Source organism: Prinia subflava, chromosome 11, assembly GCF_021018805.1.
Source record: "Prinia subflava isolate CZ2003 ecotype Zambia chromosome 11, Cam_Psub_1.2, whole genome shotgun sequence".
Taxonomy (NCBI): domain Eukaryota; kingdom Metazoa; phylum Chordata; class Aves; order Passeriformes; family Cisticolidae; genus Prinia; species Prinia subflava.
The window spans coordinates 2,387,036-2,403,214 of NC_086257.1; the positions used below are offsets into that span (position 1 = coordinate 2,387,036).

At 46.0% G+C, this 16,179-nt stretch overlaps 1 protein-coding gene across 6 annotated transcripts in view; it reads right to left on the reverse strand.

Moving 5' to 3' along the window:
• Positions 1 to 16,179, reverse strand: part of YEATS2 (YEATS domain containing 2) — a 48,172-nt gene that overhangs the window by 24,299 nt on the left and 7,694 nt on the right. For 5 of the 6 annotated variants that reach the window (XR_010081659.1, XR_010081658.1, XM_063408785.1 and 2 more), the window contains exons 6-13: positions 14,088 to 14,203; positions 12,773 to 12,934; positions 10,991 to 11,102; positions 9,488 to 9,532; positions 8,280 to 8,466; positions 6,390 to 6,629; positions 4,342 to 4,500; positions 1,918 to 2,021 (exon numbers count right to left, since the gene is read on the reverse strand). Coding sequence is in view for 4 of the 6 variants with exons in the window: in XM_063408785.1 (XP_063264855.1) it covers positions 1,918 to 2,021; positions 4,342 to 4,500; positions 6,390 to 6,629; positions 8,280 to 8,466; positions 9,488 to 9,532; positions 10,991 to 11,102; positions 12,773 to 12,934; positions 14,088 to 14,203 (1,125 nt within the window). In the remaining 2 variants the exon portion in view is untranslated. The remainder of the gene's footprint in view (positions 1 to 1,917; positions 2,022 to 4,341; positions 4,501 to 6,389; positions 6,630 to 8,279; positions 8,467 to 9,487; positions 9,533 to 10,990; positions 11,103 to 12,772; positions 12,935 to 14,087; positions 14,204 to 16,179) is intronic. The other variant, XM_063408786.1, reaches the window with a different exon arrangement.

Sequence of the window (16,179 nt, forward strand, 5' to 3'; positions counted from 1 at the left end):
TGAAGATACTCAAAAGCCAATTGGACACACTCCCAAGGAACCTACTCCATTTGACCCTGCTTTGAGTTGGAGTGGTTGATCTCCATCAATCATTTTGTGATTCTATATACAATCTCAGAGAGAGAAGACAGTGTAAGAAGAAGCAAGTTACAGAGGGGAAAATTCTTCTCTCAGAGGAGTTTATGCTCTCCTCTAACTGGAAGGATGCAGTGGCACATAATCCCTCCAGACAGAACTCACCATTTGGCAGAAACAAACATTAAATAAAAAACATTTTGTCACCTGCACCTGGCACTTCTGAGTTTGAGGCCAGCAGAGAAGTCAAGTGCATTTGAGGGAGTTTGTTACAGTGAAATTGCTCCTTTTAACAATCAGTGTGAACTCCAAAGCCAGGGTTTAGCAAACTCCTGGCCCATCCTTGAGTTGGATCATGACCAGAAATCAGACCTTGCAATTCCTGGCATCTTCCTTGTACTGACACACGTGGCTGCAAACATCAGTTTAGCCACAGGTTGTCTGCTCTGGGTCACCACACAGCTGCACAACTGGTGGCAAATGGGAGGTGTGAAGACAAGGCTAGAGGCACAACCTGCCCTCCCAGCAGCAGCTGCATTTGAGACTGGCTGCAGAAACACAGCCTGAAGTCATTAAAATAAATACAGAAAACTAGCACACAGTAAAGAGATGAAAAGTGGTGAGTTTTGCACAACCTGTAATATCCCACTGAACTATCAGGCACACTCTTCTCTTTAAGGAAACCCCAAAATTACAGCTTTTCCACCAACCAGAAGACATAAATCAAATTACATTTCTGTTTACAGAAGTATGATTTTTATGAGTCTTTAAAAATATCTTCAGTTTTTAATGTTGCCCTGAAAATACAGAATTCAGCTGTTACTAATGACATGTGCCTACTCTGACTCATTCAAAACTTTTCCAAAAAACTGTTCCAAATCAGTGACAAATAAAGAATAATGAATGATTTCTAACACAGTTAAGTGAAATCCATCTGAGCACACAGGTTTTTGAAACCTGACTACCCAGCTGCACACCTGACACTGAAAATGCTGCTCCAAACTAACAGCTTCAGACAACAGTCTGCATCACCTTTTCCCCAGCAGACACAGGAAGCATCTCACATCCAAATGTGAAGTGATTTGCTCTCTGACTGGCAAGCCTCCCCCCACCATATCCTGCTTTACTGCTGAGGCTTGGAGACAGGGAAATGCTCCTGTTTCCAGCAGCACACCCACCAGCTGCTTTCAGAGCCTCGCTGACGCCACTTCCCTGCCAGAAATATCATCCCTAGCACAAGATGAGGGGAAGATTTTATGACAGTTCAGCTCTGTATCTTTTGGGCTTTGCAGATCAGAAGCATGAACTGTATTTATTGCTGTTTGTTTTCACGTCCAAATGCTACTCCACTGTTTACACAAACATTTTTCTAAATGCAGGCAGTTGTAAAACCACTACATGAGTTATTTTCAGACTGCTAAGAACAGCTGCTGTACAAAAATAATGAACAGAGTGAAGGTTTTGATGTAGGCATCTCTGGTTTAATCACATTCTGTGACCAACAGAGTGAAGAAGATCAAAGCCAGCTACAGAAGAGCTTTTTTTGAAAGATACAACGTTTGGGGAGCTATGCCCTCTATGGATTTCCTTGCAGAGAAGTACATGAGCAGTGCCTTTAACAGACATGTAGGCAAGCCTAATTAGAGCTGCAGGAAGTGACACTATCATGTTGTATAACCACCATGTTCTCCTATGGCTCCATCTGTTAGACACAGTAAAACCTTCACACGACATGACAACCCAAGGAACTTGCCTGAAGTGCAGAATTTTTAATGCTAAAAAGTCCCATTTAACAGAAAGCTGGACTTTAAAGGGAAAGTACACACCTCCTGAGAACATTACCTTGACAGCTGAGGTGCCAAAACTGCTCCCGTGGGTCTTTGACACAGGAGATCCGGTCCCGTGAGAGGCCTGACAGACACTGCTCAGTTTGCTGGTCGGGCTCCCTGTGCAGCAGGAGAGAAAGCAGATGCTGGGTGAGGGCTGGGAGCAGCACTGCACACATCAAACCTCTTCTAACAAGGAACAGGGCACTTCATCTGCATTCTCCATCAGGTACAGCAGCAGGAACAGATCCAGCAGCGAGTTTCCACTTGCAGGAACCATGCCCCAGAGAAGGCACTCTCCACCCACTGCTCTGTGTGCTGCAAGCAAAGGGTCAGAAACCCTCCTGGGTGGCTGAGCACAGCAGCTACGGGTGCAAATGTGTGAAATTAGCACAGATGCAAAGTCCTCTGCTGCCCAAAGCGCCCTGAACCCACACTAGCCTTGGACACTGGCACGGAGGAAGCCTTGGAGAGAGAAGGAAAAGAAAGGCCACAAAAGGGGGAAGACAAAGTGAGGAGTCACAAGAGCAAGGCACAGAGTGAGGAAGGTAAATGAAGAAACAGAAACAAGGAATGGAGGCATAGAGTCAGGTGGGGCAGATACTCTTGCAAAATTATCAGACTGACACATGTGCCACAGCACTGTCCTGGCCCCCAAGATGGATGGGCTCCAGTGCATCACCCTGCACTATCAGCATGTGCACAGGACACGTCTTGTGACTGCTGCTGCTGGGCTGGTTCGGCAGTTTTGTTTGTTCCAGAGACAACAAAGCCACGGATTACACACATGAAAGCAAAAAACCAGTGTCTCATACAGTTGTACTATAATCCACACGTGAGTTTAGAAGTAAATGAGCAGCCTGGGAATAAGGGCTTTGGGAAGGCTGGCTTTCACAGAGTATGAAGATCTCACCCCTTTTCTTAAATACAATCTGCAGCCTTATCAAAAGTGCCCCAGTGACTTTTTCTGTAATACACATTATGCTCGATCCAGCCTGGCTGCAGAAAGTGGGTTCCACAGACCCTCCTGCCCCCTCACACAGAGTCTGGTGAGGAGGCTCTCTCACAATGAAGTTGCTTGGGGAGGGGAGGGTATCAATTTTCTCCTCTGCCACTGATGTGACTTGTGCAGGATGCAGGGGAGGCACAGGAGGGAGAGGCAGCCAGCATGGCTCTGCCATGTTACTCTGTACATCTCCACCGTGGTGGGAAAATGCAGCTTTAACTGCACTATAACAATAATTGCACTGACACCTGTACATCCCAGCAACCTGGTGCATCTGCACACCCTATCCTCCATGGACAAACCTCTGTTAGAAGAACCAAACCACGAGAAACCACTTAGGCAGAGTAGACAGTCAGGCTGAAGATAAAGAAGAAACAGAAAATAAGAGGCAGAAATCCCCCAACCAATCAAAAAAAAAAAAAAAACCCAACCAAACCCCAATTAATCAAACCCTATTGGTGAAACAGCATCAGTGTTACCACGAAAGCCCCAAAACATACTTAAAAAATTTCAGATGCAGCTACACAATTCCTACCAATTACCCTACCAATTTCCTGTGTGATGAAGTTAAAATGAACATGACAGCAGTGTTCCCTCAGATGAAGGGAGGAAGCATCAGCAAAAAGAACTTTTGTTTTCCAACCATGCCCAGCAAAGGGTTTGTGTTCCATGGATGCTGCACTCCCTCACTTGGCCCTGGGCACCCTGCTGAGATGCTGGGAAGTACACACATACACAAACAAGTCTGTTTTAAAATAGACAGCAGTTTCTGGCCACACATCACAACAAATAAATGACTTCTGAGGGACCTTTCCTCCACCCCAACACAAAGATTACTGACTGACTCCTCTATCCATCACCTGTGTCCTGCAGTTCAGCCCTCCCTGTGACCCCAGGCTTTTGTCACCACTGAGGGCACCCAGTTAGGAGGAATCCAAACCAGCTGGAACTGGACCAGGTAGAAGCTGAGATCAGTAACAAAATCCAGCACAGCTGTTCTCCTGGTAACCAGGCTGTCTGCATTGCAACACATCTGCTGTGGCCACACTGGGACCTAAGACTGATCTGCCAGTCACTGTGAGCTCTCCATGCCCTTTGCCACATCCACACTCACCTGTGCACTCCCTCTGTTTAAAGCTGTGCAACACCATCTACATCTCCTTCTCCGCTCCCCTTTTCACCTGAGAAGAACAGGCTCTCTTTGAAGAGGTGTCTGAACTCAGTTTGGCTTCACACTGTGCTGTTTCCTAAAGGAAGCAGTGCTCAAGTCTGAGGCACCCTCAGCCAGCTGTGCAAAGCACCACCTTCCTCTTGCTCTGCTGAGCACTCCTCCATCTCAGGAGCTGAAACCCAGCTTTACACTGACCATTTTAACGGGAGAGCAAACCTGAACGGGTGAGACTAAGGCCTGCCTCCTGTGGTCACTCTACACACCTGTGCCAGTGGCTGCTGCTCCGACCGTGTGTCCGGGCTTGTCCACAATAATGTATGGGTTATTGAGGACTGAGCCAGCAGAGCCTTGCTTCATGTGCACCGGCGTGGACGTCGGGGTGCGAGGCAGCGGAGATGGACTAGGGGTCGATATTGGAGAACCTTAAGAAAAAAAGTCCAATGCTTCTGGCTTGTAAATGTTGTCACAACATAAACACACGGCAATAGCAGTACTTTGGAAAATGGCTTAGAAAAGGAGTGTTTCTGGAGGATGCATTTCTCAGCCTGAGTGAGCTCACAGGACTTGGAGAAGGAAAGAGGAAAACAGAAGGAAAGGAAAAGGCACATAAAGCACTACAGCTCACACCTACCCGGGACAAGCTCTGCCTGCCAGGCAAGCAGGGCTCAGAGGGAGCCTGAGAAGTTCAAGTTCTGGTCCAGCCCTGAATCCTGAGGGATATCAGCTACATCATTCTCACTGCCAACACCAGTGCACCCAAGGAGATGGAGAAAGAGAGCTGAGCTCTCTTGCCCTTGTGCAGCGCAAGGCACAGGCACTCAAGAGTGGGAACCAAGGAGCTCCCCTGAAAAGGCTGCATGGAACAGCCTCGGGCAGCAGGAACACCCAGGTCCCCTCACTGCTCTCACTACAGCAGAAACCTTGGAGTCAATCTGTAAAATGGGCAGCTTCTGGGTAATGTGGCCAGGAGAGAAACTAGAGAAGAAAAAAGCTGCATGAAGAGGTAAACAAGAAACTCAGAGAAAAGGACTGGCAAGGAAGTGATCAGAGAAAAGAGACAGCAGCAAACAGCAAGCTTCACCTGCCTGTTAATCTACTTTCTTGGCAGTTATTGACAGTTAAAACAGAACATAAATGCTCATAAATAAAATCCCTATGTCTTATAAACTGCTTTGAAATCTGAAAGGGGTACCCTTCTCAGCAGACAACAGAACCTTGGAAAAATGTTTAGCAGGGAGACATTTAAATAGCAAAGATCAACAAAGAATAGTCCAAGGACTTTAGGAAAGATAGGTTGGCCCCTGTAATTCCTGCTTTCTAGGAAGCTTTGGGAAAAGATCAGGAGAAGAGCTTATAAAGAAAGAATAAAGCATTTGGCATAGGTTCAAGTGTAAATCAAGCTGTGTACAGTCGTGAGATGTCAAGGAACAATATTGAAATTTAATAACAAACAAACAAACAAAACCCCAAAACAAAACAACAAACCAGACACTTTAAGAAAATTATCTGGGAGCAGATCACCAGGAATCACATATACTGATAGCTTGTGCTTCATCCTCTCTACCCTGAACACCAGAAAATTAGGAGCTGCAACAGGTCACCCTGCAGCTTCACAGCATGCCATGGTGCCATGGTGAGCTGTACATTAATACTTTCTGATGAAAAACATCATCCAGTGACTGGAATCACACCAGGGGCAGGAAAGGCACCACATGTGAAATGAGCAAAGCAGCACTTCGGCCACGTTTGGTTCAGAAGCTGCCACACTGCCCACTGCAGCCAGCTGGCAATTGAATCCAGCACAAGGTGGACTTCTGGAAGACCAAAGTTGCTCCATCTGATGCAATATGGCAAGCACAAGAGGGTCTATTTGAGTCTACAAGGTTAAAACTAATTATTTGCCCAGTAATCAAGAAAAAAAAATATTCTTAATCCATCCAGGCTGTACAAAATTAGGAGGGAGAAGAATGCATTTCTCCCACATAAAATATCCCACATGGAAGATGTGTTTTTGCCTGGGCCTTTCTGTGGGTAGCAGTCCTTTTCAAGACTATCTACTTCATATTTAAAAGCATTCAACAGGGAGAGAACAGCTCTCATCCTACTTTTCATCTGTTGTGAACCATTTCACACTTGTGGGGTTCTTTTCCTTGAACATTAAGAAGTGTGCTTAGCCCCTTTTTCTAGAGTTTCCTACTGTCTGATGGGCAAAGACTGGCAGCAGATCAAGAGAAGGGCACAGAACAAGTCCAACTGCTTCACTCTCTTGTTTTCCAGGGGGAGGCACTTGGGTAAGTAAACTAACATTCACCTGATACAATCTTGCAACTCATGGTGATAGGCTGGAAGGATTTTCCTGGTGACTCTGCAGGGCTTGGACTCTGACCTTGAGGCACTATTTTACAGCTAGCTGCAATGGGTTGAAAGGCTGAATTTCCATGAGAGCCAAAGGCAACTTTCTGTGTGGCTAATTTGGTGGGAGTCCGTTCTATCGAGGATGGCAGGGAATAAAACGCGGCATGTCTTTCGGTTTCAGCATTCCCAGAGAATCCTGATCAAAACAGGGAAAAGAACAGAAATACTGCTTAGGCTGACACATCTGATTCCTCACTGTGCTTCTCCTCACAAGCATAACTCAGGTCTGACAAACACGCTCTCGAAGGAAGGAAAAGCAGCTGGTGGGAAGCGCTGAACGGGGAGGAAGCGAGGGAGGGGTTTGCTCCTGCACAGGCCTGCTGGATCTGCTGGACAAGAAGAACAAAATGCTGCCATGCACAGCCTGCTCAGCTGTGGCAGCTGAGCAGCCGTTCTTACACACTTCCTTGGGATGCCCTTCCACTGACCAAAAGCTGCTGCTAGTTCCAAGTGTCCTGGTTAGGGCTCCACAGGACCAAGGCTGGATCTCCTTCGCAGAGAACCTTGCAGTGCATTTTTTGGAGTAAGGGCCCAAGGAGACCAGAGACTGCCTTTTGAGCTGGGCTCTGGAATCCACTTTATTGCTGTAGAAGGAGATCAATTAACCTGGAGCCGCTGAGAGAAGCCACTGCTTGTCAGTGTAAAAAGGAGGGAGGTTTACTTCCTTCCTGTTGGCTGTAGCACTGCTCACCTGAAGACGCTACAAATCTTCCTGTTTGAATAAAAAAACTCTGTGTTTCAAACTTGGCTGTGTTTGTCCCTTTTTGGCCACAAGAAAAGACCACATTTAACCAGCAGACATTCTCCTTGCTGAGCCTGAACAGCAGCAGTGGCACCAGAGTGCCTCTGAGGAAGCACAACCACGCAGGGCACCAGCGTACAGCCGCTCCTCGAGCACAGGAGCGGGGAACAAACCAAGAAAAGCATCAGAACGTGCAGCCCTGACACTGTTTGGAAATACAGAGTGGCCGTGTCCAGAAGGCTTCTCACACTAAGGAGTGCAGCACACAGCCTTGTATCTCAGCCCAGGTAAGCCAGGTCTGTCGGGGAAGCCTTGACTGGTGCAGAAAGCACAGCTCAGTGCCACCAGAGGCTCTTCCTCCTTCTCACAAACCACAACCCTGCAGTGTGCCCACGGGGCCAGCACTGCCTGCTCGGGCAATCCCAGTGATCCTCAGGCCTCACTGCTGCCCCACTGCCATGGATCCTCATTTCCTGATCTCTCAGGGAAGGGGAGAACAAGACCCCAGTGTGCAGAGCTGCCACTGTCCCTCAGACAAACACACACAACTTTTTCAGTCTCTGTTCTCCACAGCACAGTAATTAGAGTTACCCAGGGATTTTGGTTCCCTCACAGTCAGCTCATGTTAGGCACTAACATGTATAACTGAACACACCACTAGACCAATTCCTTAAATGTGTACACATTCAGAAACCTAAAAACCCCTCTGAAAATAGTCTGCCAAAGCCAAAACTACCAGTGCTATTCAACCACCTTTTCTCCAACTTCATCTGCTGTTCCTTCCTCACTACATTTTAGCAAGACAGGAGCCTGTTCACCAAACTTCAGATAAAAAACCCAAACAAAACCAAACCAAACTCCAAAACCAAATAAGCTACAACAATTTCTGAATGACATTTCAGAGTACATAAGGAAAATACGATCTGGGGTTAGCAACAAGCAGGTAGCACCAGCAACCTTTAAGGCATAAAAGCAATTAAGAGGAGGTATCCAGCAGAGCCAAAGTTCCCAGAATTTGCATTTGACCGACACCTTTTGCTTTACCTTTGTCCACAGAAGCATCTGGGCTGGAGTCCCTCAGCTGTTTAATTGGTGAAGAAGCTTTGACTGGTGCTGGGATACTCAGTGGCAGTGATAAAGACGTAGGAGCATCAGAAAGGTCAGACTCTGAAGACTGGGAGAAGAGATACTCCTCACCAAGGGAATGCCTGTGTAGCTCCACATCCACCACCTTCCAAAACCAGGAGAAAGGACATTAGTATTTGGTAGCTAGGTAAAGATATAAAGTCCAAAATCACTACACCTTTTCATTTCAATGCCTAAAAACCTCTCCCTTTGTTTCCCCCAACTCTACATAACATTTCCATTCATTGCAGGGACAGTGCCCAAAGGTCCAGCAGTACTTGAGCTACAACAAAAATCTTGCAACACTGAACCCCCACAGTAAAAGAGCACATCCCAGTCCATGGGGAAATGTGAACTGTAAACACTGGAAGGGTTATGGAGCCAGCTCCAAGCAGCCCCCTGAAGGAAGGACTGCATACCCCCACAGGGACAGGCACTAAACTGAAGCCTGTCTTTTCTGGTAAGGCCCTGAGGATCACACCACGTGATCTACTCTTCAAAATGTTCTTTAATACCAGTAGACATTTCACATTAATGTTTTCTCCACAAACTGAAAAGCTGAAGTAATGCGATTTAACCATAAAAGTTTCCATTCACTACAGTACAGTGAGGGGAAAACAGTATCAAGAAAACCTTAGGAAATTTAGCAAATCATGGGTTATTAATTAATTTATTTATTTTAAGAGTTCATTTTCCATTAAAGTCCTGAATCTTGACAGATACAGAAACTTAGAAGTACATAATATACTGCAAAATTTCAACAGAACAGTTGGGTGATCCCTTGAACTTAAATTCTTTATGTGTAAGCTCTGCAGCAGATCAGAATGCAAATCAGAACATTTCGTACCACAAGCTTCACAAAGCAATCAAATTTAAAGCTCCAGTACAAGCCAAGTTCTTTATGAGGGAAGAGCTGGAAACAGTCTCCCCTGAACCAGGAAGGAGAGAAAATGCCTGTTGTCATGAACAGTGACAAGGTGTCACAATCCTTTCACTTAACAAGAGAGCAAAATCTATATTCTAGAAAATATGAAATCAAGTGGGCCTGACTCTCAGTCCCATGCATCTTTTCTTTTTAAACATCTTTAAGGGAACCAAATCCATCATCCCATGACCCTCTGCCTCACCGTTTCTGCACCAAGTGTCTGCAGGCCTGTGTAGGTTCTGTCCAGCTGGAAAAGACAATACAACATATCAGTCAGGGCAAAGCATCAGATTAGTTAGAATTTACAATACAAACTGTTTGAAAGAAGCTTCAAACTATGCAAGTTGAGCAGTAGTGCATCCATTACTCTGAGGCCATAAGGTCAGAAATCTGTGTGCTTTGATAAGTGCCCTCCCTCTCTTCTGCAAAAAAAAATCAGCCATGACCCAAGGCCCACACTAAAATAGAAAGGAGCAAAGAAGTTGAGGTAAATGAGATTGTTGAGGGAATATTTCCATCTAAGAGGAGTCCTCAAGCAGTGTTCTTTCTTTTACTCCTGATGTCAATATAAGGAAATAATAACGAGAAAAACTCTTGAGTTTTCAACTGACCAGCACAAAGGCTATGTTTACACCAGTTTTTGATTAAGTGTTCACACCAAGCCATCAGCTGATAAAAGGTGTAACATCCCAGAAGCACCTGTGGAGACATCTGTAGAAGCAGCTGGGTTTGAGGGGTGTAGGATGTGCCAAAGCCCAGGGGCACAGAGGAGGGCTCAGCTCAGCTCACAGCAGCCACAGACTCCGTGTGAGAACAGCAAAGATTTGCTGATTTGAGCTCCTGCGTGCCAGGGACTGGCTCAGTTTTCTTCTCTAGGTTGAGCTTTCTTCACTGTCCATCATAGTGTTAATAATTTCTCCCCAAGTCACATCTCCCCACATATATTCTCCTCACCATCTGCATTAAATGTCCCTAAGCTGCAGGGGAATATTTTCAACCTCCTCTACTGTCTATATTTAGGGTTGCAATGAGGTACCTTATTTAGCATGAAATTCATTAATGCAGGCAGAATTCAAATAAAGTTAATGCTGCTCAAAGAAAGAGGAGACTAACCCAGCTCAGGACTTAAGTCCACTAATGCCAGGGACTACTAATTAAAAGGAAAATGAGCAATGGCCTAGTTTTCCAGGACTGCTGCATACTAGAAATCTCGAGAGCTGCAGGGGTGAATGAGTTGGAAAAGGGAGCTCTCTTCAAAGGGAACAGGGAATCTCAGCCCTCCCTGCCCATTCTAACAACAAAGACAGTCATTAGCTGATGTGTGCCTGTGCTGAAGGAACAGACATGGCAGCCCCTCTACCAGCAGAAAGACAGGCCTGAGCACCCTGTGAGGTTAAAGCCAGTGAAAACATGATAAAAATCTCAAATTGTAGGGAAAAAACTGCGTAGGTAACCACTGCTGCTCGAGCACACTCAGCTGCAGCTGCTGCAAGGCTGGGTTCCCTCCACTGCACCAACTCCACACAGCCAAGGTAAGAGGCTTTCCCAGAGCTACTCAGATCCTCCAGCTCAGCTGTTCCTGCGAAAATAACCCCCAGGACACTCATAACACAGCCAGGCAAAGCATATACACCAGGACAGCCTCTTCTAGATCAGGCAACAGAGCTCATTTACACGCCTTCTCTAAAGTATTTTGTTGAAATACCTTCAGATTGTGTATGATATCAATCCTTTTGTTCTGGCTATCCTTGAAGTGTATCTGCACTCTCACTGGGAATTCTCCCCAGCCTCGCCTGGTCAGGTGAAATGGAGGTTCCCTGGAAACAAACAGAAATTATGTTTTAATGCAGAAGTGGTACAGCTTTCATCTCCCTTCTTTTCAGAGAGTCAAAGACTGTTTTTCAGCTGACAACTAAAGCTATCTTCAGGTCTGCTGTTCACCACAGAGAGCGTGTAATCACAGCAATGAGAATTTTATGGCATTAGACAGCACAAAACACACTAGAGCTTTACACAAGGGGACAGGGAAGAAAATGTAAAACGCTGTTGGATGAGACACGTGGGAAACAAGTGTGATATTTTTAAAAGAAGACAAAAAAAGGGCTGTGCTATGTCAAATGAAAAACACTTTGTTAAAAAAAAAACCCAAGCCAGCTCACTGCAAGGTGAGCTTCCAATGCAGCATTCTGCAATCACTGCCTGCTGTAGCAAAAGGCACAAGTTTCATGTAACACCAACAGAACAACAAAGTGACAGCAAGGAAAAGTTAATCATTGTCATTCTCCAAGCTAAAAAAGAAGGATCTGTAACATTTACTTTTACTCTGTATTTCAGCTTGTTCCTGTAAATGCAAATATGGCTTCTTCAACAGAAAAACATGTAAGAGGTTTAAAGGTGATTTTTAGTCAAGAACATTAATGTTCACTACGATGAATGGGACTGTAACACCAGGAATCAATTAACCAGATGGGATTAAAACAGAAGATAACCAGCACTGACAACTGAGAAAGGCACAAAAAGACAGCAATCAAATGTAATTTGATATGTTACAGAAGAAATACAAAGGAGTTGCTTTTGTCCTGCTCAGGGTTGTCTTCTCAGAAACATTACTGAGCCATAGCAACACTCCTTATCTCAGGTGAGTCTTCCTGGAGTTGCCTTTCAGTAGTTTAGTTTTGCCAGAATTAAATTGCCATTCTGTATCTGAGCAGCCCTTCCCACACTCCTCTCTCCTGGAGGCAGCTGCACATCCAGTGGAGAATAACTCCTTTGGGAAGGCACCAACTATTTCAAAGGCATCTCCCTCCGTTTTGTCCAAGGGAGAAGGATGAGAGACTGACAGGGCACTTCCCTGCAGCAGTCAAAAGAGAACCTGCCCCTCCCCAGGGCCCCAGCTCGGCAATCAGGAGTGGGAGAGCAGAGGGAGCTGCCCTGTTCCTGCAGCACCAGCACCATCACACTGATGGGAGATTCCCCAGAGCACCACGCCAAAGCCACTGATCCCACACCACACAGAAACATTCTGGAGTGGGATGTTCATGCCCAAACACACATGCAGCATTAAAAATATGTGCAGATCAGCTTTTGGAGATTCTCCTTCTTTCCTGCACTGGAATAGATGGGTGGTAGAAAACACTTTGTTTAGCAGCAGAAGCCTAACCTGAGCAGCAGCCAGAGTATGTAACACACACAGGAGAGGCACAACCCACATACACAGCATGAAATGCAACAACTGAATGCTTCATCTCAGGAGGAAATAAAAAAAACCCAAAAATCCCAAGCCAACAAACCTGTTTGGCACTTGTTACATAGAAAAACTAATTTATTTTTACTACTGTTTCGCAGTAAGCCAAGTTAAGCCGGAGGTTAAATACACACATGGAGTATTAAACCAGGAAGAGAAGTTGTTAATTTTTTAAGAGACTTGGCACTGTAAGTCTGGCAATCATGGAAGACTGGAATAGTGATTGGAATAATTCCTCATTACCTCACTTCTACCAGGTCATTAGGTTTGTAACTGGGGTGGAGGAAGAACCAAACTTTCTTGACAAAATGATTTATGCTGGGTTCTCTCCGAGAGCCTCGGACGTACACCATCCATTTATGGGTTGATTGATCATTTTCTTCTCTCTTGTCAGGGGGAATGTACCTAGCAAAGAAATCAAATAGCACAAGATAAAAATCCCAAACAGACAAATACTGCAAAAAGTATTTCGGGAAAGATCAAGCAAAAAATTGGGGCTGTTAAAATGCCTGTGGGAACCCTGCCCCCTGCACATTTCTGCTCATTTATCCTTACCCTGACAGTTCACCCAGGAACAGATACAGGTCCCACAATCTACTCTGAGTTTCTAACACATTTCCTCTGTTCTGATGCACAACTGCCATACGACATTCACCCACTTAAACATTTGGCTTGTAATTAAGAAGACTTAATCCTAATATTCACCACTGTCAAATTCCTTATCCTGTCCTATTCTTAGCTATCAGGAAGCAAAACCACACCAGACACAACATCAACAACTCTGCTGCTATAAACACAAAATTTACAATTCTTCTTATAATTTTTTAAGCAACTTCAGTCAACACTTAGTTCTGGGTCCAGACCTAGGCAGATTTTCAAAAAGCAATTCCAACTCTAAATTTTGTCAGCAAATGTCTGATATATTCTATGCAAAAGACTGACTTGAGTAGAGCCAGGATGGAGAGTTAAAACCTGGAATTGTCCAGTTTCCTAAAACCAATGCCTTTCTTCACTGATTTCCTTGAAGACCAAACATTACACATATTTACCTTTCTTCTTTTAAATATAAATAAAAACTGTATGAAATAATTTTTTTAGACTATTCTGAACTTGCCCGATTTTCCTCATTGTGGTTGGTGGTGCATCGTTTTCTTGGGGTTTTTCTTCTGTTTAAGAAACCCCCACATTGTACCCATGGACACACTGAATTAGCCAACTAATTCAATTAGCCAACACACTCAACTGGGACAGCTTGCTTTTCCAAATATTCAGGGGAAGGCTTCTAACTGATCAAAAAAGGCTGAAAGACTTCCCTTGAGAGACAGAGATGTTAAAATCTCTGTACACATATAAATTAATAAATAAAATAACTAGTAAAACACTTTCTACAAAAAGACTCATGCTGAGACCAGAGGAAGGCTGCCTTGGGTACAGTGATTATTCAAGGGTAACAGCTCATATTGTGACAGCCCAGCAATTTCATTTGTCTCCTAACTGTAACTTTCTATTCAATTTAATCCTGAACTAAAGGACCATCCCTCAGGCTCTGGATACTAACTTGGAGACGTTGCCAACCACAATGGTTTTCTTCACATAAAGTCGTGAAGTTTCATCATTTGACAGTCCGGCATTTCGTTGTCCTGGTTTTTGAGAGCTTGAAACACCCGAACTGTCCTGAGAGTAGGGGAAGAAAAAAAAGGCAAACAAAAACCCAAACATTCCTCTTAAACATCATTTTGTTTGGTGCTAGAAAAGTAAGGTGTTGTTAAAAAGAAAAAACAAACAAAAACCTGCATAAATGAAAGGCCAACAAGGAATCATGCCCAAAAATCCTTCTGCTCTCTAGGCACATTTAAGCAACTCAGGCATGTAACAATTGTTATCCTCCCTGGCCAAGAACACCCTGCATGGCTTAACTGAGCAGGCAGGGTGCGACATCCCATGGAGCTGAGCCATGACTTCAGCCTGGGTTCCAAGGCACTGCCCCTGCACTGTCTGAAATAAAACCAGGTACGGCTGGAATGGCATCGTGCTGGTCACTAATCAGCAACAAAGCTCAATCACCCATGAACGGGCTGAAAATCGAAATCTTCCTCATTTCCAGCCTCTGGTGCTGCCTCAAAGTGAAGAACCAAGGCTGGGTTTGAGAGAGGAACTCAGCTCCAGCTGAGCAGGGAGAGCAGCCACAGCCTGTCACTGCCATCCAGGTGAACCCACAGATCCACAGGCACACCCTGGCACAGTAAATCCTGTAACACAGCCCCAGCTAGCAGCAGTGGCCACGACTCCCAGTACAACGATCTGGCCACCCACTATGCCAACACAAGCAGCAGTGCTGTCTGCATGGCACTGAGAGGCTTTTTTCCAGGCCTGTAGGATGAAGTGTCTGGCTGGAGAGTAAAGCACTGCCCTCCTGGAGTGAGCACAGAACAGCCCAGGGGCTGCACTCCACTGAGCACACAGAGTCACTGAGGAACCATGCCCCCTCCTCTGCTCAGCCAGGGATGCCTCCAAGTGGAGCAAGGAGAAGGCTGGGATGGCTCCTGCTCCTCATCACTGCCTCAGCCTCCTCTGCGCTGGTCAAAGCTGTACCCATGTGCTATCCCCAAGCAATACAACTGCTCCACCCGTCTTGATCCTCAGCACAGAAACAAACTCTATTGCTCTGCTGGTTTACAACACAGCTGTGTCGACACTCTGTATGGCCCATCTGCCTTTGCTACAGACCCCAGCACAGCTCCAGCAAATGCAGCCCTGCCATCAAGGGTGTCACGCTGCTCAATGCAGGCAGGATCACTGCTCCTTCTGCCATGCATTAGTGCAGCTGACTCAGCTGCAGAATGCAGGCATGTTCACTGAGATATACCCACCCCTGGCTGCACTCCTCTGGCAGATCTCACCACTCAAAGGAACTAAAAGGAAACGGACGAGTTTCACCTCATTTCACTTTTCCCCTGCAGACACTGAGTGAGTCTCCCCAGCAGAGCCCCCTGCAGCCAACAGGTGAAGCATTTGTGTGGCTGCATAGTGAACCACAAAGGCAGGGATTGGACCCAGGTCAAAAATAAACCCCCAAAAAGGCATGAGGGGACACTGACAGAACATATTTTTACTTGGGTCAGACTGGTTCAGTTAGGCAAATGATGGTAATGCACAACAGCTCCATCAAGAGAAACAGTTCTCTCCTGTATGGTCCCAAGCTGTGCACCCAGGCTCTACCAGCTCACACTGCCAGGGTGAGTTAATTCCAGTGTTACTGTCTGCACTACAGGCTGCTGAGGAGGCCAAACCCCTCCAGTGGATCAACTATTCCAAGCACTGCAGTCCCCACGGGCACCCAGAGCCAGGCAGCAGCATTACCTCCTGACAACACTGCTGGGAGTGACACACACTGCTGGGAGTGACACACACTGCTGGGAGTGACACACACTGCTCCCCTCTGCTCCCCTCCCCACCTGACTGCCAGCCGTGCAGCACAGCCCAGGCTCAGGCTGGGAAGCCCCTCCTTGCCCAGAGGCCACAGCCCAGAGGGTGGCACAGCCCTGCTGACCCCACGGCTCTCCCCAGCCTGCCGAGGTGCTGGGCAGGGCTGAGGTAAGAGGAGTACCCACGTTACAGACACTTCAGTCGGCCTCACAGCAAAGCCAGGC